Consider the following 27,756-nt stretch of genomic DNA (forward strand, 5'->3'; position numbering starts at 1 on the left):
TGGCATTTTAAATATTCTGACAAATAATCTCTTATGCTTATCATTTTTACTTTTGCCTCATCAAACTCCAACATTTCCAATATAACCAATGAGCTATTTTACAACTGTTTAAAGATGTAATCTTTCAACAACAGATAAAACATAGCCACTGGATAATAACAGCAGCAACATCATTGTCCCATTTATACTAAAGGAAATATACAGGACAGAAAACTGGTACCAAAGCAGGAGAATTCTGTTAGAGAATTATAAATATACTTTGGCACAAATACAAAAGTCTCAGAGAGCCACATACACACAGGATACATATTGTGTTCCATACCTTTTTGCGCTGACCCAATGTAAAAGACTGGGCTTAGGGCAGTCATGTTTTTCTTCAAAGATACCTTTTTATTTTTAATACTAGTCTCCAACTACTGTATAAATTTTGTTATCACGACATTTCAACTCCCCTTGAAAGCCAAAAAGATAATGTCTTCCAAGGAATCTGATCCATTTCAAGGTAACGGATCATCTTCGAAACAAGAATTGGTTAAGAGTTCCTGACCAGGGGCCAGGGATTTGGCTCAGCGGCGTAAATGCCTGTCTGGCAAGTACTAGGTTCCGAGTTTGATCCCTGGAACCAAAAAAAAAAAAAAGAGTTAATATTCTCCCAGACACATCCATTCACACTTAAATTCTAAAAATAAAATGAGGTCTTCCAGGAAGATGGCAAAGTGGTGAAGAGCACAAAACTAGCCTCTCAGAGATTTGGTGTTCAAACACTAGAATATAGCAATGGGAGCAAAAGGAGGGAAGGTGGGTCCCTGGGATCCAGCAAGGATCTGAAGTGAGAATTAGACCCCATCAGGAGAGAAAAAGATACTACAACAAAGAAGGTGGTGGGAGGCAGCAGTATTTCCAAGGACTGACTGACTCTGTAGGATCCATGGTAACTACTGGCAACCCCAGAGCCCTCCACAAGAAATGCACCAGTGGACTGGAGCAGTGGACACAGTGAACTGCAGTGGCTGGTGAGTTATTTGGGTTCAAATATCTCAAGGAGAGAGTGAAAAGCCAGTAGCCATCTGCATAGAGGCCAAGAGAGCTCAGAACTCAACGCAGCCATGGACTGACTCCATCTAGTGGTCCACAGGGTCAGGGTGAGGCAGAAATGAATTCAACTCAGCAGGAGGTCAGGGAGCTGAGTTAAAGCCAGCAGGAGGCACATGGAGTGTTGTAGGATGAACAAATCAGTTTCCAGCCTCACAGCCTGAAACTAACCTGAACTTCAGCGGAACTAAAGGTGCAGGGCTGGTGGCTCGATTGCTGAGATTGATCAACTTGGATCTGCACTTTGTCTGCCCACTTTGTCTACCAGACAGCAGAGATATGCCTTGAAGTAGACCTTTTTTATTCTCTTTTTCCTCTTATTTGTTTTGATTTCATTTGTTCTTGTTTTTATGAATGTGAACATTGTCTCTATAGTTTTTTGTTGTTGTTCTGCTGTTCTTGTTTTTATTTCATTTTCTCATTCCTACCTGTCTTTACCAGTTTCCCAAAGTTTGCATAATCTCCCTTTGTCCACAAGCCTTGCTTCCAGTCTCCTCTTCTTCATTTCTCTATTTTTTTCCACTTAACCCCTTTAAAATTTTCTTCCACAGCTAAAATTGCCATACTAAGGGCAGATTTACTGTGTACAATTTTCTGCTTTTAGATTTTGTTGTATAACCTCAAATCTAGTTCATATAGTTAAAGGCAGTAAATTGATACTACAGTTTGTCATTTTCTAGGTTGTCAAGTACTTGATGATACTGTTACTGCTGACTTTAATCAAAGTGACATAATTATGTTCTAATCAGTTGTTTCTCCTGATTTGCCAAGACTGAGACTGCCTAAGGTCATAAATAATACTTACTATAGGTCAGGCCAAAGAACCAGGGGCTAGCTCAAATAGGCAGCAACTTCCCTTCCCCAATGAATAAGAGATAAAACATTGTAACAGACTCAAATTCCAAAAGCCAGCTACATCTGGAAGACATCTCTGAGAAGCAGTCATTTCCTAAGGGTTCTAAATACTAGCAATAAAGTTACTTGTCCATGGGAGTAAAAATAAATCAAGTTGGGCTGAGGATATAGCTCAGCAGGCATAAGCACCTGCCTGGCAAGCACAAGGTCATGATTTTGATCCCTGGTACCAAAAAATAAAATAAATCAACTTATATCATGAATAAGTAGAAATTCCCTAACTCCCTATGACGAATGTGATCATTATGTATATCCAAAATGTACCGATAAACCCAATTTTAAAAAAAAATGCTACTTACCATAAGCAATTTTCAAGCATCAACACAGGAATTGAGAAAAAAAATTAAAAATGAGAATACATTTAAGCAAGATGCAAAACCAGACTTCCCACTCATCAAAAGCAAACCCAAGGAACAATGAGAAGGAACAATTCAATTTTTCTGAAGTAGTAACAGCAGAAGTAACAAAGCAGATGGATGAGGCTCTAGAAAAAACTTAACTAGAAATAATTTCTCAGAGAACTACAGAGATAATGTCCATAATGATAGACATGGTTAGTGGTTAGCATGTACAGCTAAAAACAAAGAGGAGCTCAAGAAAACAATGGAAACCATAAACACCCAACACAGGAAACAAATGGAATCCATGAAACAGATTCAAACAGATATTCAGGAGATTTTAAAATTCCATTAAGCCAGGCATGGTGGCGCTCATTGGAATCTCAGTACTCAGGAAGCAGAGGCAGGAGGATTACTGCAAGTTCAAGGCCAGTCTGGGCTAAATACTGAGTTTAAGGCCACCTTGAACTGCCCAGAGAGACATGTTTCAAAAAAGAAAGAAAGAAAGAAAGAAAGAAAACACAACAGAATGATCAAATATGAGGCCAGAATATCAGATATAGAAGAGAAAAGGGGCTAAACACATTTACTGTAAAAAAAAATAGCCTCTTTAATAAACAATGCTGGAAGAATTGTCTCTCTACATGCTGAAGACTAAAACTAGACCTATGTCTATTACCATGCAATAAAATCAAAATGGATCAAAGATCCAAATATTAAAACAGAAATCTACTGGAAGAGAATTTAGGTAAAAGACAAGGGTAGGTAAAGACTTCATGAACAAAACCTAAACAGCGCAGAAACACTTCAAAGGATTGACAACAGAGATCTCATTTTATTATAATCTTTTTTTTTTTAAATCTTTTTATCGGTACCGGGGCTCGAACTCACGACCACCTGCTTGCAAGGCAGGTGCTTAGGCCGCTGAGCTAAATCCCCAGCCCCTGAGATCTCATTATATTAAAAAGCTTCTGCACATCAAAAGAAATCACCAGGCCATGGATATAGCTCAGTGGCACAAGCATCTCCCTAGCAATCCCAAGGTCCTGAGTTCAATTCCTGGTAGCTCCCTCACACTGCCACCCAAAATCACCAACACAGTAAAAAGACAACCCACAGAGTGGAAAAACTTTCAGCAAACTGTCCCTCAGACAAAGGACTTCTATCTAGAACATATAAAGAATTGAAAAAAAATCAGATCCCTCAAACTCAAGGACTCAATCCAAAAACAGATAATGAAGATCAATATACACTTTTCAAATGAAGAAATATGAATGGCAAATAAATATATGAAAAAATGCTTGACATCACTGGTCATCCAAGAGATGCAAATTAAAACAACACTGATACTGCATCTTACCCCAGAAACAATGGTTATCATCAAGAAATCAAACAATAACAAATGCTAGAGGGGCTGTGGGAAAAAGGAGTCTTCCTCCACTGCTGGTAGGAATGCAGACTAGTGCAACCTCCATGGAAATCAGTGTGCAGATTCCTCTAAAAACTAGGACTAGAGGTCCCATTCAACCCAGCTATTTCCCTTCTGAGTATCTTCCCAAAAGAATTAAAAGCATCATACCATAGTGATATATGGGTACCCAAGTTTACAGCAGCACAATTTGTTTTTTGTTTTTTTTGTCTTTTTCCTTTTTATCGGTACCAGGGATCAAACTCACAACTGCCTGCTTGCAAGGCAGGCGCTTATGCCGCTGAGCTAAATCCCCAGCCCCCAGCAGCACAATTTGTAATAGCCAGATCTTGGAACAACCTAAATGTCCATCAACTGAGAAATGGATAAAAAAGATGTAGTATTTTTATACAATGGAGTACTACCCAGCTATAAAGAAGGATAAACTCGAGACATTTATAGGGAAATGGATGCAACTTGAGACCATACTCGTAAGTCAAATACATCAAACTCATATGTGTAAACATTGTATTGTCTCACTAGTGTAAGAAGCTGAAATATTAAATAGGACCAAGAATATACAATACATACTGTGAAGTGGAAGCAAACTGTTCAAAAGAAAAGAGAAATTGAGATGGAGAAAGGAGAAAATAAAGAAAAGGAAAATAAATTTTATATATATATAAAGTTAAGATGGTTATACTACCAATTGATATTAGTTCATTAAAAAAAAAGATGTATGCCTCCATGGCTTGATCAATTTTTCATGCATATAGCTTATAATAGGAGCTACTACTTTGAAAATAACAATGTACGATATATTACTGTTACTCTCCTACAATCTCGTTTTGAAATTTTGTAACATTCTTTTTTTCTTTAAAATAAAAAAAAGACAGGACTACATGTAATAATCATGAAAATAAAGATTTCTTAAAAATAGCAAGCGATAGGGGCTAGGTATATAGCTCAGAGGGCCTGGGTATATAGCTCATCGGCTTAAGCACCTGCCTGGCAAGCATGAGGTTGTGAGTTTGATCCTCAGTACAAGAAAAAAAAAGCAAAGGACCATGAAAAATCAATCCAACAGCTACTATATAATGCAAAGAAGAATAATAAAAGACTAATCTGAGTCAATGAAAAAACAGGATAGTGTAAAAATGTTAAAAATCTGTTCACTGAAGTAATAATAGAAAACGCTTTAAGCGTGGAAAAAGAATTTAACATACAAATAGGTGAGGCACATAGAACTCTAATTAGTCATGATAAAAAAAAAAATCTACACCACAGCATATAATACTCAAGATTCTAGAAATTCAACACACAAACAGGATAGTAAAAGCTGTTAGAGAAAAGAAACAGGTCACCTATAAGGGAAGCCTATCAGAATCAGAGCATAGTTTTCAACATAAACCCATAAGTCAAATAGAGCTTGGACTGAAGTATTTCAAACCCTCAAAGAAAACAACCATCAACCCATAAAACTATCTTTCAAAACTGATCAACAAGAGCTAGTGGTGCACCCCTGTAATCCCAGCACATAGAAGGCTAAGACAAGAGGACTGTTGCGAGCTCGAGACCAGCCTGAGCTACAAAGTGAGCTCAAAGCCAGTCTGAACTGTATGGTGAGACCATGTCTCAAAGACAAAAAAAAAAAAAACCTGATGGACAAATAAGGTATTTCCATGACAAAGAAGACCTGCAGAAACTCATGACCACCAAACCAGCACTCCAAAATGTTCTCAAGGACACTCAAGAGAGATAACAAAAACTACAACTCTATGAACCCCAACAGAACGAATCTACTAGTCAAGGCAAGTAATTAAACAGAAGGGAAAGATAGAAAACCAACAATAGGAAAATAACATAAACAAGGATCAGTCCATACATATCACTTATAACCATCAATGTAAATGATCTCCATTCACCAATCAAAAGACACAGACTGGCAGAATGGATCAAGCAAAAAGATCCGACGATGGACTACATCTAACAAACAGAAATTCACAGACTGAAAGTCAAAACAGGGAAAGCAATACTCCATGCTACTGGAACCACAACAACAAAAAGCAGGGGTAGCTATTCTATCTGCACACAAAGTAGATTTCAAGTCAACACTGATCAAGAGTCACAAAGGTCACTACATCCTTGTTAAGGGAAAATCCAAGAGGAAGAGATAACAATCATAATATATAGGCACCAAATACCAGCACATCCAACTATATAGAACAAATATAAAGACAGGAAAAATCAAATAAGCACTAATACAATTGTAATGGGCGACCTCAATACCCTACTATCACAAACAGATCAACCAGACAAATATCAACAAGAAATGTTAGAATTGCAGGGGATTTACCTCAGCAGCATAAGTGCTTGCCTGGCAGTGCAACGTCATGAGTTCAATCTCTGGTACCAAAAAAAAAAAAAAAAAGAAAGAATGAAATGTTGGAATTGAACCAAACTTTAAAATAAAGTAACTTAGTAGGTGTCTATTGTTGCAGTAAAGGTTTCCAAAAGAAAAGGACACATATTTATATTACAAGACAATAACTTACAAGACTACTTTATAAAATTCACCCAAAGAGTCAAATGCCAAAGAGTGAGGGATATCTGTCCACACACTAGAGACCCAAAAAAATCCAGCTGAGGACCTAGATTCCACAGCAGTGTTCTGCATGAATCCAGCTGAAGACCTACAGCCCATGGCAATGTCCTCCCCAAGTCCAGTTGGAGGCCGAGGTCCCACAATAATCTCTCATACAAGTCTGTCTCAAGGACCTGCACTGAGAAAGCCCAAAGATCAGTGATGGAAGGTAGAACGTCTGTACCAGCAGTTGCAGGATTTCTGCCACCAAGCTCAGGGATCTACACCGGAGACAAGAAGCAATGTTCAAAGTAAAGACCAGAGCTCCCCAAAAAGAACTACAGCCATCCTCAGCAAAACTAAGGACCCAAGCTCCTTGTTGATGAGAACAGCTGAGTTCATGTCATGAGAGCCATATCAGGAGTGTGACAACCTTCTCCAGAAGACTCAACAGCACACCATCATCCTCTCCAGTTCTGCTTTTATGCTGTTGGCAACAATCCTCAGGTGGGCCTTGCACTCCAGCCCCACACTAATTCAGTTCAACTGTGTGTTACAAGTTGACCATTAGTCCACAACATCTATATAGTGTTCCACCCCACAACATCAGAATACATATTCTTCCCAGCTGAATGTGCACAAGATGGTCTCCAAAACAGACGACATACTAGCTCATAGAACATGCTTAAGTAAATGCAAAGGAACTGAAATTATGCCATGCATATTATCAGACTACAATGCATTGAAATTGGAAGTCAATGGCAAAAGAAACCACAAGAACTTCATAAACCTTCCTGAATAACATCCTCCTGAAAAACCAATGTCACAGATAAAATTAAATAAGAAATTAGACAGTTATCAAAATTAAATGATAATGTCAATATGAATCAGTGAATCAAAGAGTTGGTTCTTTGAAAGATTAAATAAAACTGTTGAACCCTTAGCCAACCTTATCAAAAAGGAAAAGTCTCAAATCCAGGCAATTAGGAATGAAAAGGGAAAATAAATCCTGCAGAAATTGAGAAGAGCAATACCTAACTTCAAGAATTCATATACTAATAAGATGGAAAATACAGAAAAAATGGATAGATTCTTAGAAATATATGAATTACCAAAGCTGAATAGAAAAGAAACTAGTTTATTTAGTTTATTTAGTTGTTTCTAAATAAACAACTATCAGCCAATGAAATTGAAGATGTAAATACCAACAAAGAAAAGCTCAGGTCCTGATGGATTCACTGCTTAATTCTACAAAAAACTTAGAGAAGATCTAATGTCACTACTTCTAAATGCAATCAAAAGGGAAGCAATACTCCAAATTCATTTCTGGAAGCAAATATACTCTGCTACCAAACCAGAGAAGGCTCCAACCAAGAGAGCTATAAGCCAATCCCTCAATGACCATAGATGCAAAAACCCTCAATAAGATACTGGCAAAGAGAATATAGCAAGTCTTGGATTTCCGAGAAGATGGAACAGTAAGCAGCAGAGAAAACAGTCTCTCTTGAGAGCCACCGCCCAAGCACTGGAATACAACACTGTGAGGAAGACAAGAAGGAAAGGAGTCCTCTGGACCCAGGAAGAATCTAAAGTGCAAACTGAAGCCCAAAGAAAGTAAAAAGAAGAACATAAAGAACATGGTAGCTGACAGCACCTTCACTCTAAGAAGGGACTTACTGCCCAAGAGGAGCTATTCAAACATAGGGACATGTGGTCACAGTGACAGTGACAGCTGGCAACCCCAGATGCCTCTGCAGAGAAATTCAGCAGTGAAGAACAGCAGGGACATGGAGAACTGCACTGGCTGGCAGTGAGTACAGAGGACTTGGTCCTGCCAGAGGGAGAGCAATTAGCCAGGAGCCATTTTGGAGATGCCTGATTAAGCTCAGAACCCAAAACTGCTGCTGGCTTCCACTAGCAGCTCCCAGCTGGGCACAGACCCATGGAAACTGCTTGCACTGCAGCAAGCCCAAAGTCTAGTCTCAGGGCAAGCCTGCTGAGATTATCCACTACTCCACCATAAAGCAACTGCTGGCTTGCTGGGACAGAGTGGCATGATTCAAGACTGTTTCCACAGGTTGTCCACTAGTGAACCCAGAAAAAATCCTAGAAGTGGACTGTTTTTTTTTTTCTTTTTTTCTTTCTCCTTCATTGTTTTTATAGGAGTGTGAAAGTGGTTCCTAACCTCTTTGTGGGTGTGGTTCTGTTCTGTTCTTCCTTTTATCTCTTCTATCTCTCTTTTCCTGTAGTCTTTTGCACCAGTTTCCTCTCCTCAAGTTGACAGGATTGCCCTTTGTCTCCAACCTTACTTCTAATCTCTTTCTCTTCTTCCACTTCTCTATTTTCTCTTAATTTGAATCCTTAAGAGCAAAACTGACACATTATGGACTTATATATTGCATATAATTATTTGGTTTGTTTTATACCTTACTATATGTGGGAGACAATTTGGGTCACTCAAATGCAGAACAATTGGGGCAGCTTTGATTATATGGAGACATTCCTTTATACTGATATGTACAGAGCTGACTATGGTATTTCCTTTTCTCTTCAATTGGCTCTAAGCGGTAAGTAAAACTAGCTGAGATACTGTTATGCAGTCTCTAAAGCGATCAGACAGCCTCCTGTTTCCTCGCATAGTGTTTCCTCGCAAAATATGTAAGCACAGCAGGATGGTAGAGCCAGTCAGCTCCAGGAACCTCAACTTGGTATGAGCCTCAAGATAAAGAAGCTATGGCTCCCCAGAGCACAGAAGTTTACATATCAGAAACTGAAGCAACAGTCTCCAAAAACAATTCAGTTGCTACCTTAATTGAATTATACAAATTGATCCTTCTGCATATATTTATCTCTGCATTTTGCAGAGATGCTTTTCTCACTACCTGACTAGCCAGCTCAAGGTACATAGTTTCCACCATCCTCACTGTCACTCATCCTCGAGTCACACCCACTTCATAAGATAATAAATTCTGGGAGAGGCCTAGGATCAAGGCTTGTCTGCCTATTCTCACAGGGATTGGATTTAGGACCCCTGGCTCCCCTTAACTTGGAATATGTCTTGGTATCATTACTCTCACTGTGGGTTGCACTGGAAGTGGTAGATTGGAATTAACTTGCTGGGATTCCAATAATGTCTCAGTGGCATTATAAATATAACTTTTTAGATTGTGAGGAAGATTAGAAAAGGGATTATCATACTTGGATAACTGTACTCAATATTTGAGATTACAGTAGCTATATAATCACAAAGCTACTTAATATGGTTAAAAGTTGCAAATTAAGGATTAGTTCAGTTTTTTGTTTTCTAGGCTGTTTGATGCTACTGGTAACAGTATAGCCAAAACTGACATAACTGTTCTAAACAGCTGTTGGTCTTGATAATCCATGACTAACATTAACTAAGGGTCACAGAAAATACTGTGGCACAGTACCAAAGAACCAGGGACTAGGCCAAATAAGCAATAACCTCTCATCTTCAACAACCTGAACCAGAAAGATCTTCCAACTGACTCAAAACCCAAAATACAACTACACCATGAAGATACTTCAGAGACATAATCATCCCCTAAGGATTCTAAATACTACTAATAAAGCAACCCACAATGGGCAACCTACAAGCATTACCCCAGGAATTAAACTAAAAAAAAAAAAAAAAAAAAAAAAGACAGAAAATAAAATGAGAAGACACTTAAAGCAAAATGCAACCCCAGACATCCAGTTTGCCAAAGGGAAACCCAAGGGGCAATGAGGTGGGACAATCCAGAAGCCCCCACCAGGTCTCTCTGAAATGTAAACAACAAAACAACTGAATGAGGCTCTGGAAAAAAATGAAATCAGAAATAATCTCTCAGATAACTACAGACATTAGCAAAATACACACCACGCTTAGTGATGTCAGAGCAGACACAGACAAAAAGATAGATAAGCTTAAGAAAATTATGAATGATCGGCATAGCAAAAAATTGGAATCCATAAAGCAGATTCAAGCAGACATCCAGGAGAATAAAAACTCCACTGAAAGTATTCAAACCAGATTCTGCCAATGTGAACACAGAATCTCAGACACTGAAGACAGGCTTGCAGTTATCAACCAGGACAAGAAATATTTCTCAAAAATAGCAAGGAACCATGAGAAATCAATCCAACAGCTACTGGATGAGATAAAGAATAATGTAAGATTAACTGGAAGCAATGAACAAGCAGGAAATACTATAAACGACATTTTTTAAATGTTCATAGACATCATGACAGAAAACTTTCCTGGTAAAGAAAAAGAATTTGACATTCAGATAAATGAGGTATATACTACTCCAATTAGCAATGATTAAAAAAAAAAAAATCTACAGCCAGGCTTATCGTAGTCAAGATTCCAGAAATTCAATACAAGACCAGGATATAAAAGCTGTTAAGAGATGCCTAAAAAGAAAAGCCCATCAGAATCACAGCTGACTTCTCAGCATATACTCTCAAGTCAAGGAGAGCTTGGAGTGAAACAAGTTCTAAAGGAAAACAACTTTCAAATCAGATTGATGTATCCCACAAAACTATCTTTCAAAATCGATGGAGAAGATACTTCCATGATAAAGAACATCTGAGGAAATTTATGATCACTAAACCCATACTGCAAAATGTTCTGAAGGACATTCTAGAAAGAGATAATAAGGACTATAGCTCCATGAACCGTAACAGAAGGAATTCACCAGGGAAGGCAAACAATTAGAGGGGGAAGGAAAAAATGGGGAAGCCAACAACAGGAAAATAACGTGACAAATATAAGTCACATACATATCAGTTATAACCATCAATGTTAATGGTCTCAATTCACCCACCAAAAGACACAGACTGGCACAACAGATCAAGAAGCAAGAAACCCATTAGCTGTATACAAGAAACACATTTAATTCAAACAGAAAGTCATAGACTGAAAATCAAACGATGGACAACAATACTCCATGTGACAGGAACCAAAAATTTTTAAAAAAGCAGGGGTAGCTATTCTATTTACAACCAAAGTGAATTTCAAGCCAAGACTGATTACGATGGATAAAGAAGGTCACCATATCCTCGTAAAGGGAACAATTCAAAAGGAAGAGATAAAACAATCATAAATGTATGTGCCATAAATAACAGTGTACCCAACTATATAAAACAAGTACTAATGATCAGGAAAAAAAATCAAATAAGCCCTAATACAATTGTATTGGAAGACCTCAGTACCTCATTTTCACAAAAAGATCAACTAGACAAAAAATCAATAATGAAATATTAGAACTAAACCAAACTTTGAACAAATGGACTTAGTGTATGTCTATAAAGTGTTCTACCTCACAGCATCAAAATACATTCTTCTCAGCTGCAAATGGGACATTCTCCGAAACAGACCATATGCTGGCTCACAGAACATGCTTAAGTAAATGCAAAGGAATTCAAATTATCCCATGCATACCATCAGACCACAGTGCAATGAAATTGGAAATCTATGCCAAAGGAAACCATAAGAACTTCATTAACACATGGAAATTAAATAGCACCCTACTGAACAACCAATGGTCACAGATGAAATTAAAGAAGAAATTAGACAGTTTTTACAGTTGAATGATAATGACAATACAATATACCAGAACATGTGGGACATAATGAAAGCAGTCTTAAGAGAAATTTATAGCAATAAATACCCATAGTAGGAAAACAAAGCAAGCACATATAAACAACTTAATGTTGAACCCCAAACTTCTAGAAAAACGAACAGGCTAAACCAAAAGCTCATACAAGGGAGGAAATTATAAAGATCAGAACAAAAATTAATACACTGGAGACAAAAAAGCAATACAAAGAATCAATGAATGGAACAGTTCATTCTTTATAAGATCAAATAGAATGACAAACCTTTAGCCAACCTTACCAAAAATAGGAAAGAAAAAACTCAAAGCCATGCAATTAGGAATGAGAAGGGCAAAATCACAACAGACCCTGAACAAATCCAGAAAACCATCTACACCTATTTGTAGGAAAACCTGTATTTCAGTAAGATGGAAAATACAGAAGAAATGGACAGATTCCTAGATACATATGAATTACTAAAGCTGAATCAAGAAGGGATAAAAATCATAAATAACCTAATATCAATAAATGCAAAGATATAATTAAAAACGTATCAACCAAGAAAAGCCCAGTCCCTGACGAAGTCACTGTTGAATCCTACAAGAAACTGAGAGAAGATCTAGCAACACTACTTCTCAAACTCTTCAATGAAACTGAAAGGGAAGCAGTACTTTCAAGCATTAATCTGATACCAAAACCAGAAAACTTAACTAAGAAAGAGCATTACAGGTCAATCTCCCTAATGAACACTGATGCAAAAATCCTCAATAAGAAATCTGGTGAACAGACTGCAGCAAATTATCAAACAGTGTACACCATGATCACATGGAATTCACCCCAGGGATGCAGGGATGGTTCAACATTTGTAAATCCATAAATGTAATACACCATATTAACAGAACCACAGACAAAAATCATATGAGCATCTCAATAGATAGAGAAAAAGGCACCTACTCGGCTTGGTGACACATTCCTATAATCCCAGCACTCAGGAGGCTGAGGTAAGAAGTTCATTGCAAGTTTGAGACTAGCCTGGGTTACAAAGCCCAAGGTAAAAGTAATAAGAACTGTGGGAGTAATAAAACCCAAAATGTGTAATTGTCATTGTACAAAAGAAAGGAAAAGAAAGTTCTCTAAAAGATATAACTGCATATATATTTAAGTGTATAAGATAGACAACCATATTACTGAGTTTTGTTGGATCATTGAACAAAACTGTTTGCAGTCTCACTGTTTGAAAGTCCCCTCTATATGCTTTAATTCTGTAACTTCAACAACTATTTCTAAGATGACAATATGTAATTAACTAGTGATTTCCTACTGTTTATTTTTTCTGAAATTCTGTATAACTTGTACCCTTTTTCTGTTTTTTCTTTTTTCTCCTTAAATAAAATTAAAAAAAAAAAAAAGTAAGCCTAAGGCCAGCCTGAACCACTTAGCGAGAGCCTGTCTCAAAAAGACTAAATAAGCTGGGGATTTAGCTCAGTGGCACAAGCACCTGCCTGGCAAGCGCGAGGTCATGAGTTTGATCCCCAGTACCAAAAAAAAAAAAAAAGACTAAATAAAGTCGAGCATCCATTCATGATACCACAGAAAATTGGAACAGTCTTTATCTAAATCTGATAAAAGGCATCTAAGATGAACCAACAGCCAACATCATACTAAACGGACAAAAACTGAAAGCTTCTTCTCTAAAATCAGGAACTAGGCAAGGATGTCAACTGTTTCCATTCTTATTAACACAGTCGTCAAAATTTTAGCTGGAGCAATTAGACAAGAGAAAGAAATAAAGATAGGAAAGTTAATCTATCATTATTTGCAGATGACATAATACTCTACTTAGAAGACCCCAAAAACTCCACCAAAAGGCAATAAGCAAATTCAGTAATGCAATTTGTTACAAAGTCAACACTCAAAAATCAACAGCCTTCTTGTATAGAAATAAACTCAGTGAGAAATAAGGGAAACAATACCTTTTACTAAATAGCATCCAAAAAAATGAAATACCTAGGAATCAACCTAACAAAGGAGGCAAAAGATCTCTATATTGAAAACTACAGTACTCTGAAAAAGAAGATTGAAGAGGGATATTAGAAAATGGACAGATATCTTATGCTCTTGGGTAGGAAGACTGAATACAGTGAAAATGGTCATACTTCCAAAACTGTTATACAGGTTTGATGCAATCCAAATCAAAATTCCAATAGCATATCTCACAGAATTAGAGAAGACAATCCTAAAATTCATCTGGAATCAGAAGAAATCTACAATAGCAAAGGCAATCCTGGGTAACAAAGACAAGACAGGGGACATCACAATCCCTGACTTGAAATTATACTATAAAGCTACTATGATAAAAACAGTATGGTACTGAAAAAAAAAAAAAGACAGATTCAAAGATCAATGGAACAGATTAGAGGACGCAGAAACAACTCCAGACACACTAAACCACCTTATCTTTCACAAAGGTGCCAAACACATTCACTGGAAAAAAGGCTCTTTAATAAATAGTGCTGGAAAAACTGACTCTAACATGCTAAAGATTAAAACTGGACCCATATCTTTTACCATGTAGTAATCTAAAACCAGAACAGACCAAAGATCTTAATACTAAAACAAAAACGTTAAATCTGCTGGAAGATAGAGTATGAAAAACTCCTGAAGACATTGGTGCAGGCAAAGACTTTATGAACAAAACCCTGACTGCGCAGGAACTATCACAAAGAATCAACAACTGGAATCTCATCCTACTGAAAAGCTTTTGCATAGCAAGAGAAACCACTAACAGAGTGAAGCAATAACACACAATGTGGGAGAAAATGTTTGCCAGCTGTTCCTCAAAGGATTACTATCAAGAATATATAAAGAGAGGCTGGGGATTTAGCTCAGTGGCATAAGCGCCTGCCTTGCAAGCAGGCAGTTGTGAGTTCGATCCCTGGTACCGATAAAAAATGAAAAACACACACCAAAAAAAAAACAATATATAAAAGAACTCAAAAAAAGCAGTCTTCCCGGATTTAAAGATCCAATCCAAAATGGCCACCTGGGATGAATACACACTTCTTAGATGAAGAAAAATGACAAATAAATATATGAAAAAATGTTCAACATCACTGGTCATTCAAAAAATGCAAGTTAAAACAACACTAAGATTTCATCTCACTCCAGAAACAATGGTTATCATCAAGAAATCAAGCAATAATAAATGCTATAAGGACTGTGGGGAAAAAGGAACCCTCAAAAAGCAACATGCCCTCCTTCCTGGTAAGTGGCCCTGGTACGAGAGATTGGTGGGTGGGCCAAGAAGAAAACCAATCAGCACCTTCGGAGATCCAGCCATGTTGGAACTTAGGGCGGTGAGCAAGAAACCAACCCACCCTCCTTCCTGGTAAGTGGCCGTGGCTGGAGTAAGCAGCACTCGTACCAGGAAGAGAACCAGTCAGTGTCTCCTGTGAGCCTACTGGCATTGTGGGCTGAGAATCAAACATCCCATCCTCCACCCCACCCTCCCCATCTTTAACAACTGGGGACCAAGGGTCTGAGCTTCCTTGGGAGGATGACCGTATACAATATAGCAAATATGGGGGATTTCCTTCTATGTTCTTTTCAAAGGCAAATATTGTTTTCACTGTTTTGTTTTGTTTTGATTAATTGTTTTCTCTATTCAATATTCTGTTTTGATAGGTTTTATAATGTTCTGTTTTTGGTTTGATTTTGCTATACCTGACTGAATGGACAACTACTGTGAAGATAACAAGATAAACTATGGCACCTATTATTGTTATCCTGGTAACCTGGAGTGAAGTTCTGTACCAATTTTACTGCACTGTCTCAATTAGCTTTGTTCTGTCTTGTTCTGTTGTATTTTACTACCTTCAAAAAAAAGGAACCCTCCTCCACTGTTGGTGAGAATGCAGACTGATGCAACCTCCATGAAAATCTGTGTGGAGATTCCTCAAAAAACTAGGACTAGAGGTCCCATTCAACCCAGCTATTTCCCTTCTGAGTGTCTTCCCAAAAGAATTAAAAGCATCATACCACAGTGATATATGTGCATCCATGTTTATAGCAACACAATTTGTAACAGCCAGATCGTGGAAACAACCTAAATGTTCATCAATTGAGGAATGGATAAAAACGATGTGGTATTTTTATACAATGGAGTACTATTCAGCTATAAAGAAGGATAATCTGGAGACTTTTATAGGTAAATGGATGCAACTTGAGAACATACTCATTAGTGAAATAAGATACACGTGTATACATCATATTAGCTCATTAGTGTGAGAAGCTGAAAGAAACAACATATATCAGTTAAGATTAAAAAAAGAATGCAGCACACCTTTAGGATTATACACCATGATCAAATAGAACCCATCCCAGGGATGCAGGGATGGTTTGACATATGTAAATCAATAAATGTAATATACCATATTAACAGAGTCAGAGACAAAAACCAGATAACCAGTTCAACAGATGCAGAAAAAGCAAATGATAGAGTCCAACATACACTCATAATAAAAACCCTACAGAAAATTGGAATAGACAGGCCTTTATCTCAATCTGATAACAGCCATCTATGACAACATCATAATAAAAACAAAAAATGAAAGCTTTTACTCTAAAATAAGAAACAAGACAAGAATGTCCTCTGTCAGCACTTTTTTTTTCTCACAACCTTGTACTTGCCAGACAGGTGCTTATGCCACTGAGCCAAATCTTCGGCCCCTCTGTCACCACTCTTGTTCAATACAGTTCTAGAAACATTAGACAGAACAATCAGACAAGAAAAAGAAATAAAAGGAATAAAGATAGGAAAGGAAGATATTAAACTGTCGTTATTTGGAGATGACATTATACTCTACATAGAAAACCCTAAAAACTCTACTGAAAGACTTACAGATTTAATAAGCAAATTAATTAATATAGCTGGATACAAGGTCAACACTCAAAAATCAGTAGTATTCATGTACACAAATAACAAACTCACTGAGAGAAAAATAAAGGAAACCACACCTTTCACAATGTCAAAAAAAAAAACGAATTACCTAGGAATTGAATTAATGAAAAAAATAAAAGACCTTTACATTGGAAACCACAGTACTCTGAAAAAGGAGATCAAAGAGGATAACAGAAAATGAAAAGACAGAAGAACCTATATAGGGAAAATGGCCATACTCCCAAAATTGTTATACAGATTTAATACAATCTAATTAAAATATCAATAGCATATCTCATAGAATTAAGCCAAAAGAATCCTAAAATTCATTTAGACTCCGAAGAGATCTAGGATGGCAAAGGCAAGTTTGGGTAACAAAGTCAAGGCAGGGGGCATTACAATCCCTGACTTGAAATTATACTACAAAGCTACTGTGATAAAAATAGAACAGCACTGGTGGGGGAAAAAAACCCAGTCCTGAGGCTCAATACAGACTAGAAGATGCACAAACAACTCCAAATATACTCAGTTACCTTATGTTAAAAAAAGGGGCCAAACACCTTCAGTGGAAGAAAGAGATCCTCTTTAAAAAAATGGTGCTGGAAAACCGGCTTTCCACACACCAAAAACTAAAACTAGACCCATGTCTCTCACCATGCACTAAATTAACCTCAAAATGGATCAGAGATCTAAATATTAAAACAGAAACACTAGGACTAGGGATGTGGCTCAGGGATAGAGCTCTTGCCTTGCATACACAAAGCCCTGAGTTCGATCCACAGCATCACAAAAAAAAAAAAAAAAAGTAAAACAGGAACACTAAATTTGCTGAAAGGGAGCATAGGTACAATTCTTGAAGACACTGGTGTAGGCAAAGACTTTACGAACAAAACCCAATCATACAGGAAACAATAACAAAAAATCAACTGCTGGGTTAGGGTTAGGGTTAGGGTTAGGGTTGCTTTTGCACAGCAAAAGAAACCACTGCAGGAAAAAATTTTTGCTACCTGCTTCTCATACAAAGCACTAATATGTAGACTATACAAAAAACTTTTAAAAAATCAGACACCCCAAATGTAAAGAACCAATCCAAAACTGGGCATCTGAAATGAACAGATACTTCTCAGATAAGAAACAGAAATAGCAAATAAATATATGAAAAAAAAATTCAACATCACTTGTCATTCTAGAGATGCAAATTAAAACAATGCTAAGATCCCATCACACTTCTGAAGTGTGCTATCATCAAGAAATCAACCATATAGCTATCATCAAGAAATCAACCATAACAAATGCTGACGAGGCTTTGGGGAAAAAGGAACCCTTCTCCACAGTTGGTGGGAGTACAATCACTGTGAAAATCAGTGTGAAGAGTCCTCAGAAAACTAAAATTAGTTTGGGCATGGTGGCACATATCTGTAATCCCAGCACTTGGGAGGCTGAAGCAGGAGGATCACTCCAAGTCTAAGGTCAGCCTAAACTACATAATGAGTCCAAAGCCAATCTGAGCTATACAATGAGGCCTCATCTTAAAAAAAAAAAAAAAAAAAAAAAAAAAAAAAAAAAAAACACCTAAAACTAGAGGTTATATTCCACCTAGCTTTTTTTTTTTTTTTTTTTTTTGGTGGTACTGGGGATCAAATTTACGATCTTGCACTTGCCAGGCAGGCACTTATGCCACTGAGCTAATTAATCCCCAGCCCCCAACCTAGCTTTTTCATAAAAGAATTAAGTGCACCATACCACAGCGATATATACACACACGTTTACACTGGCTCAGTTTGTAATAGCTAAATCTTGGAAATAGCTCAAATACTCCTCAACCAACAAATGGATATAGAAAATGGGTTTTTTATAATACAATAGGTTACTACTCTGCTCTGCTATAAAGGATAAGCTTCAGACATTTCTAGCTAAATGAATGCACTTTCAGACCATAATTTTAAATGAAATAAATCACACATATGTTTAAATATCACATTGTTTTCTGGTGTAAGAAACCAGAAATAAGGTAAATAAGGACCAAAATATAAGAGGTTACTGGAAAATGTGAAGAAAATGTTCAAACCAGAAAGGGAACAAGGGAGGGAGAAGAGGGAAAGAAAGAACAATAGTATAAAGTGGAAACAAAGCTTTTCTAAATGAGAATGGGAAGGGGTTAAAGGAAAGGAAGGAGAATGGGAAAAAAAGCTGCAGCAAGATATATTACATATAAGTACAAATCATTATGTGTATCTAAAATGTACCAATAACCACAAAAAAAATAAAATGAGCATACAGTTTACACAAATGTAAAAACATGAACTGTGTAAGAGCACACAATCCTAATTATTTTCTCACATAAAAAATTATTTGCAGTTCCCAACAATTCTTGATGCAAAACAAAACAAAAAAAATACTAACAAGTTATTACCAAGTATGTCTCATATATATGGACTGACTTCTAGGTCAACATTTTTCTGAGTTCTTTTTGGATATCTGATTAAGCAAATTATATTCTGTAACATGAACTTTTCAATTATCTCATTCAAACACTAGATGGCAAGTTGTTCCTGAATTTGTCACAATGAGATAAGTGGCAACTAAAATCAGAAAATTCTTCGTACAGGTTAAATTTGACTTTTGTTTTCAGAGAAATTCAGCTAGAGTTAAGTCAGTTGCAGCACACAATTCCTCAGTGATAAAGCAACACAGTTCAAGACTGCTACAGTTCAAGACTGGGAACAGCAAGTAAATGGTACTTTTCGTCGTTCCCTCAGTTAACTACATTGATTCTTATTTATTACCAATTGGGACACATGGAAGTATGCTGTCATGTTGCTAAATAACCCTACTTTCACACAACACAAGGCAGATTTTGTTTAATCCTTTGTGTTTAAAAAAAAAAAGAAAAGAAAAGAAAGCCAAGTCTTTTGATGTCAGGATATGCAGAATCAAAGTGAATGAATGGCTTACATTTGTTTTCTAACAAGTTCAAAGCCTAAAATAATCTATAACAAGGACAAACTAAATAAAATTTAATTTTAGCACATTTGTATTCTTCAAGATAAGACTTCTTTTTCCTTTTTTAACAATAGACTTCTAATTAGCACAACACTGGCAAAATTACTTTCCTGTTTGAGTGAGAATGTTTAGGTTTTAGGGGACAAGGGAGGGAAGAAGGGAAAGAATTACTAGAAGTGCTCTGCTGCAGAAGCAACAAGGCTACGTAACTCTTACACAAACGTTTGCTAACCTCCCCAGCATAAAAACAGTGATGTCATTCTAAACAGCAGAGCAGACTTCTAATGAAATCAAGTTTTTAAATCACTGACAACTTAAGGAAATTAAGACTATTACTCAAAATCTCCTTTCCCCAGAGTGCTACATCTGTGAATGAGGAGAGTACACCCATCTGGAGTTATATACATATTTGACATCAACGTTTTTCCCAGCACAACAGGAAAAGTTGGGTTTTTTCCCCTTAGAACTCTGAGCAATAAAAGCCATGACTTTAAATAAATAGTTCTGTATAAAAGCATAAGAAGGGTGGGTCATATTCTATTAGTGAAAGCAGCTGAACACCAAGAACTTCTCCTCTTTGAAAATAAAATCCAAAAAATAAAAAACTTAAAACACCTCTTCTTACTCTTAAAATTATTTTATCTTTATTTTCTCTATTCTAAAATAGGTCAATACTTTTTTTTTTTTTTGGAGACAGGTCTTGCTAGCCTCAAACTCATAGTGATCCTCCTTTCTCAACCTCCTGAGTGCTAGGATTACAGGAACATACTACCACACCCAGCAGATTAATACATTTAAATACAGCATAAAAAGAATTTATAAATTTGTACTTGTAATGTGGGTCTCATACCAAAAACAATCTATACATTTTTCTCCTTCCACAGAAAGCACCAAATAAAATACAGAAACTTGATTCTGGTGAGGGCAATAACATAAGTATTTTTACTACACCATTAACAACATTCACCAACAATTTTTTTTGGCAGGGGGAGTATCAGGGATCCAACTCACTGCCTCACACTTGCCAGGCAGGCACTTGTACTGCTGAGCTATCTCCCTGACTCTCAACTATATTTAATACACCAAGACTTAAATTTTATTTCCTAATTTTTTAGGGATAACATATCTATGACTATTTCTTCAGCTTTAAAATTACCTCAAATTGATGGAAGAACAACTCTATAGTATATGAAAACATAGAAAGACTCCAAAACCTGAGGCAGCATGAAATACTGCAAATTACTCCTCCTGCATTTAATGAATACCACAATTCACGTAATAGGTCAACATCTACACAAAAAATAAGATCACCACAAAACCCACGTGATTTTAAACAAAGGACAGTTCAAATGAGCTACTACAAAGAGTCTGTACCTCAATACCTAATTAGTCAAAATACTGCTTAATGTTTTAAGATTTTTTTTTTGAAGTATTACTTATTAGGAATACACTTAATGTTTGACATTCTACCTGTGTTGACACTTTATATTTCTGGCTCTTTCAACCATCAGATCAACCATTAAATTACTTCAACAAGCAGAAATAGCAACAGTGCTTCCAAACAGCAATTTCTGCATTGCTAGACACTTATCTAGTTGGTAGATTTATACCATTGTTCATTCTTAGTTCCTTAAATGTAAAAAATACTCACAGAATGGTAGCATATCTCTAAATTAGTTTAAATATGGTACAAAGTTATTTTTAGTTAGGTTCAAGTTTTAAACGGCACTTACTCTTCTCAAAGCTAATCTTAAATTACACCTATATTAAAAAAAAAAGGCTAATTTGTTTCTTTTGGAAAATAGAAATGTTATTTATGTAATACTCAAGGGAAAGGTATTAGAATAACAAATAGTCTCACATCAAATCATATCTGTCATTAATAAAAATAAGTTTGACATTTATTCTAATGATGGTGTTTTGAAACACATGGCTAAACGTCATTTATGTGCACTTTCAAATATAATTCTTATAAAAATTAAGAAAGTTAAAAATTTTATTCTCTACTATCCAAAATAAAAAAAAATCTCCATAAGAAATTATAAACTGGTTCTTACTCATTAAAGATACCAGAAGTACTCACACATTTATATGAAATTTGTATGCTCTCTTTGCACGCTAGAAAGATGCAAAGACAAACACTTCCAAATATTCAGACAGATTATCCCACAGTTGTAACTTTCATCATAGTTCTCAAAGCAGTATGGTGAGGTCAGCTCACAAACAGCTTAAGTAGCAAAACTAGAAATTGGTAGTAGTAGTATCAGGCTACATAACAGCCTCTCCAAAGAGTATGAAGTAAGAGAACTAAAATGTTCTGGCAACATGCCAAAAAACTGGATGGAATATAGCTTTGAGCAATGAACACTCACAGCTTACAGTATGTAGCAATTCATCTTCTCTGACCCTATAGCTTGACTTTCCTTGTTTTAAACCAAAATAACAATGTATAAGAGGTATTTAACACTGCCATACCTCTACTTATGAGCTGAAAGGCACATAGGCCTGCAATGATTTGTGAAAACTAAACGTAAGTGGCTGCCTGGCAAGCCTGAAGACATGAGTTTGAGCCTGGTACCAAAAAAAAAAAAAAAAAAAAAAAAAAAAAAAAGAACCACAACAAAAATGCAGATATTTTACTTAGGCAACAGAAGAAATCACATTCAGATCAACACACATTTATTGAACACATATTTTGCAGATATGCATTTTGTGCTAGACATTACACCAAGAAATGAGGAAACTGATGATGTGTATGCCTAGTCTCAGAGTTGATGATCTGGTTGGGGAGATCACATGACACAGTCAATGAGCTCCACTACCTGCAGGAACAAAATCCCAAGGCATCACCAAGGAAAGAATAAGTCTGCCTATAGCAGTGTTGGCAAACCTACAGCACGCATGCCACACTGGGCTGTTTGTATCACTGAAAGCTCTAAAATGTTCACTATTACTGGCCTAGAAGCTGGGCAAATCTTCAAAATCATTATAAGCTTTGAGCAACACTTTGAAGGACAAGAATTTCAAAGGGAAGAGAGATATTGCCATCGAAAGACAGAATGAGCAAAAGCAAAAAAAAAAAGTGTAAAAACACAGCAGATATGAGAAAATACATGTGGCAATGTGTTATTCTTAGGGATAACAATCTCTGGCATCTGTGCAAGTATTTTTCTACCCTAATCCTATTACTGACATCATTACTCAAACTAGAGTTTGTTTAAAGCCCACATAAAACCTCACAACCCTTCTCAACCAGCAACAGATAATCAGTATAAGGAAACAAGTTCATATGATAAAATGTACATATGATCCCAAGCCTAGGAACAGAAAATGGTAGGACATGACGTTGGGTAGGTAAATTAAGAGCCATAAATGTCCAGGAATGCTAAGCTAACAAATTTAGGTTTTTATCCTGTGTACAATACAGAAAAGATTCTATAAAAATATTGTTATGATCAATTCTGGCAGATATGCGAAAACTGAGTATGGACAGACAGAATGAATGCAGAATGCAAAAAAAATGCAGGTAGGCAAAAAATAATAGGCCTGAATTTCAGCAATGAAAAAATTACTGCAGGTTCTCAAATAAAAATAGAGTTTTGGATTTTATAATCTGTAGTTTCAAAACACAAATTTGGAAAAAATTAACTGTGTAATAAGAATTCTCAAACAGTACATGAAAATTTAAGATAAAGACTAGAATTGAAGAAGTGAATCACAATGATACTCAAGATTACTCAAGACTAAAATTCAGAAATAGATATTTCAGGTTTAGCATCAAGAAAGAGAACATCCTCATGACCAGACTAATACTCAGCAATTCTTTTCTTCCTCACAGGGCATTAATACTTACACAAACAACAAACACTATTCACCTTACATGCCCCTACGATGAAGGATCAAATTCACACTTCCAGTGAAACACAGAAAGCACAAAAGTCAAATTTGAAACCAAAAATGTACCCAAACATTTAAAATTACATTTTTAAGAAACATTTATATGAAATAAACTCTTTTTGAAGATAATTCTATTATAAGTAATTCATACCAAGCCCTTTAAACTCAAATTCTTTGCATAGAATACAACCTAGCTGTAGCACTTTGAACAGTATGTAAAAAAAATCGACTCTTCCATCATTTCTGCAGAATATTTAATAAATGCAATTATTCTAATAAAAAATAGAAACTTCATTGTAGTTCAAAAGGCCAAAGATAGTGAGTCTTTCTATGTTCAAAAAGGATTCTTTAGCTGTTGGAAACAAAGGCTAGTATAATGATGTGAAATGTACATACAACATGTTAACAGGCATGCTAGAAAAGTTAGCATTCCTGTTTTAAGGCCTGGGCTAACGCTATTCATATTAAGGCTATTATTACCCTGTAATGAATGCCAATGATGCACTTCATACTACAAAGACATATAATCAAAGGTTCTACTTTGTTCTCATCCCATTAACAAACTCTCAAATTATAATTTTCATTCTCTTAAGCCAAAATGAAAAATATGAGTACAGATATAATTTATATATGGTACACTGTTCATTCAGGGAATCAAATCAGATAAAATTTACCATAATCTATCTCTTGTTCAGAAAGACAATGATTAGTCAGTTACAAGCAGGGGCTTCTTCTCATGATGTCATTCTAAAGTCATTACTAAATTTTACACATGGCAGGCTTCCTTCAAATCAATCACAAAATAAGTCAACCAAACAGTGGGGTCAAATTCCATTCTAACAAAAAAGTCCTCCAAACTCGAAGGTACACTTACTAAGTAATATTCAAAGACCGAATTCCAGAAAAACCCTCCTCCCCAACCTCCCACAATTAAAAAAAAAAAATCAGTCTTGTCCTTTTAGATCACTGTAATGGAATGCAACCTCTTACTTAAGGTCTTATCTATTTCTCATTTTCTGCTTAGACAACATGATGCAGATCTAGTCTCTCTGACATGTTTTTTAAGAAAAAAAGGGGTAAAATGTGGATGGTTAAATATATAACTGAAACAAGTAAAAAGTAAATTGTTTTACTAGATTTCTCACATTGCATTTTCCTATTTGAGCAATGTATGGCATGTAGAATGTGTATATTTATTTTGTTTGTTTGGTTAGTTTTTTGAGACAGGGCTCAGTATGTAATTCAAGCTAGCCTCAACATTCTGAGTGCTGGGATTACAAACACTATGACACCCGGCTGAACACGTGTATTTAAACAGTGTGAATATTTTTATTTTACAACTCTGGTCAGACATTTAAAAGATCTGCATGTGTGTGTGTCTGGTGTTGGGTATTAAATCCAGGGTACCTCACACATGCTAGGCAAACACCCTTTTTTGAGACAAGCTTTCAAGTTTTCCAAGTGAATATTAGCCTGGAACTTATAATCTCCTGTCCCATTCTCCCAAGTAGTTAGATTGCAGACATGTGCCACCATAGCAGTTTCTAATAACAGATTTATGATTTGGATGCCTGCTAATAAATTTTAGACAAGAGATTCAAATTACTATCAAAACAAATCTTCCCATATGAAATTACTATAAACATATTCTCATAACAAATTGTATTTTGATCACTGAAGTTACATATTTAAGTAACTAATCATAGAGATCAAGGAATTGTTTAGGAAATATACTTCAAAGAATAAATTTAACCACTTAACACCTATCTAGGGTATAGTTCCTTATTTTTTGTTTTTGGTTTTTTTCAAAATAGTACTGCGGATTGAACCCAGGACCTTTACACTGAGATACATCCCTAGTCCATTTTATTTTATTTTTTTACTTCTGAGACAAGAACTCACTAAGTTATAAAACTGCCCACACTTTCTGCCTCAACCTCCCACAGTGCTGAGATTACAGGCCTGCACAAGTTCAAATTCTTCATTTTTTTTTAAAAGGTATCTGACAATTACCCTTTACACCCAGTTTTAAAATGAATAAATTCTGGGGCTGGAGATTTAGCTCAGCGGCATAAGCTCCTGCCTTGCAAGCAGGCAGTCGTGAGTTCGATCCCTGGTACCGATAAAAAAGGAAAAAGACAAAAAAAAAAAGAATAAATTCTATGGCTTAAAGCAGACAAAAACACTCCCAAGATAATAACATTAAGGATATACTTTACTTACATTCTTCCTACACCTTCATACATGTTAGTCTCATCTACCAAAGTCATAATTTCTGTATCTGTAAGATGCGCATGCTTTTTCGTTCTGTTCAGTTGTTCAATCTGGATATCTGCAAGCTTCACTTTCTGTTGAGTGTCAATAACCTTAGCTTGAAGCTCTGTGAAGGCCTGATAAAAACAAACCCTTGATTTAGTAGGCAAAACATTTCACAGAAAACATTTAGGTCAAACCCAAATTTATTAAAGCAGAAAATGCTAAGCAGAGACAAAGCTGTGAAACTTACCAGGTCAAACATAAATGAGTTAATACAATTAGCTATATTAATTACTGAATTTACCTTGTCCTCAGATGAGATCAATTTGAAAAAGCAAAATAAATGTACATTAAATAACCAGTATCAAGTAACCAGAGTAATACAAACAATGAATGCAAACAAATGATGAAACTCAGAAATTCAAAACAAGAACCATAAAACTAACAACTCAGAGGGTCAGAGATTTAGCTCAGTGGCAAGACCACCTGCCTGGCAAGCGCTAGGTCGTGAGTTCAGTCCCCAGTACCAAAAAATAAAAATAAAAAATAAAAATAACAACCCATTACACTACACATATTATGCAAATAAATTTCAAAGCACTCTCCAGTGCTGTTTCAAACTAATCACACAGGAATATTACAGACAGTATTAAATACAATATATATCTCATTTACTCCTGCTGATAAGCCTGAGATGGCAGTTTTATCTTTCACAAGTTACAAATCAAATAAGTAAGTTCAGAAATAAAAGTGGCTTATACAGGGGAGTACGAGGTAGATAGGCAGGTACTTAAAACCATTTCTTCTGACCTTCCTTAGTTCAAGAATCTTTACATCCTAAATAGTAAAATTCAGAATACAAATATTTTTAAGAGAAAGTCTAAAAGAAAATTCTAAACAGCGGCAGAATTGCATCACGATCTTCATCTGCACATACCAGGCCAAATTTGATCCCTGTGTACACTTACTTAACTTGGGGATAAACACAGTTCTTGGGCACTCTTGTTGAAGGTCTAGAATGACTTTCACATGTTGTCAAATTTATGCCTTACTAACATTTGGTAAATGAAATGCATAGCAAAGGCTACTATTTAACTTTTATTCTGACTTCATTGTGTCACCTACTAAGGTTTCAAGGTTTCAAGAGATTTACTTTGGGGGAAGAGGATAACCTGAAATTTCCCATTAAGTCTTCACCCCCACGCCCCAAAAAACACCTTTGTAAAAACATTAGATGAAGCCAGAGATACTGGCACATGCTTGTAATCCCAGTACTCAGAAGGCTGAGGCAGGAGGACTGCCATGAGTTCAAGGCCAGCCTGGGCTACAAAAGTGAGTTCAAGGCCAACCTGAACTGCATAGTGAGATACTGCTTCAAAAAAACCAAAGCAAACAAACAAAAAAAATTAGACAATAAAATCTTTATACGTTTGTTTTTTATTCAACTGTTGTCCAACTGTTCGATTTAAGTCTGTAATTATTTTTGGTTTGCATTCGTTGTCCACATTTCTTAGCAACAAAATCCACTGGTAAGTATTCCACAGTTGTACTCCCATTGGCTCTTATACTAAACTATGATTTAAATTTGAACTTTTAACAGAAAAAAAGGGTAAATTTTCAGAATAAGCAACTTTGCTCTGAAATGTAAAATATCCACCTACGGCTAAATAAACAAGCACATGCAGAGAAGTTACAACACCAAAGAACACAAGGTAAAGCCTTC

At 36.1% G+C, this 27,756-nt stretch overlaps 1 protein-coding gene across 1 annotated transcript in view; it reads right to left on the bottom strand.

Moving 5' to 3' along the window:
- Nucleotides 1-27,756, bottom strand: part of Pfdn1 (prefoldin subunit 1) — a 79,472-nt gene that overhangs the window by 50,501 nt on the left and 1,215 nt on the right. The window contains exon 2 of the mRNA XM_003477145.5: nt 26,001-26,167. Coding sequence (XP_003477193.3) covers nt 26,001-26,167 — 167 coding nt within the window. The remainder of the gene's footprint in view (nt 1-26,000; nt 26,168-27,756) is intronic.

This window comes from Cavia porcellus, unplaced genomic scaffold (assembly GCF_034190915.1).
Source record: "Cavia porcellus strain 051 isolate PalLab524CR breed Dunkin Hartley unplaced genomic scaffold, mCavPor4.1 scaffold_21, whole genome shotgun sequence".
In the NCBI taxonomy this organism is placed as follows: domain Eukaryota; kingdom Metazoa; phylum Chordata; class Mammalia; order Rodentia; family Caviidae; genus Cavia; species Cavia porcellus.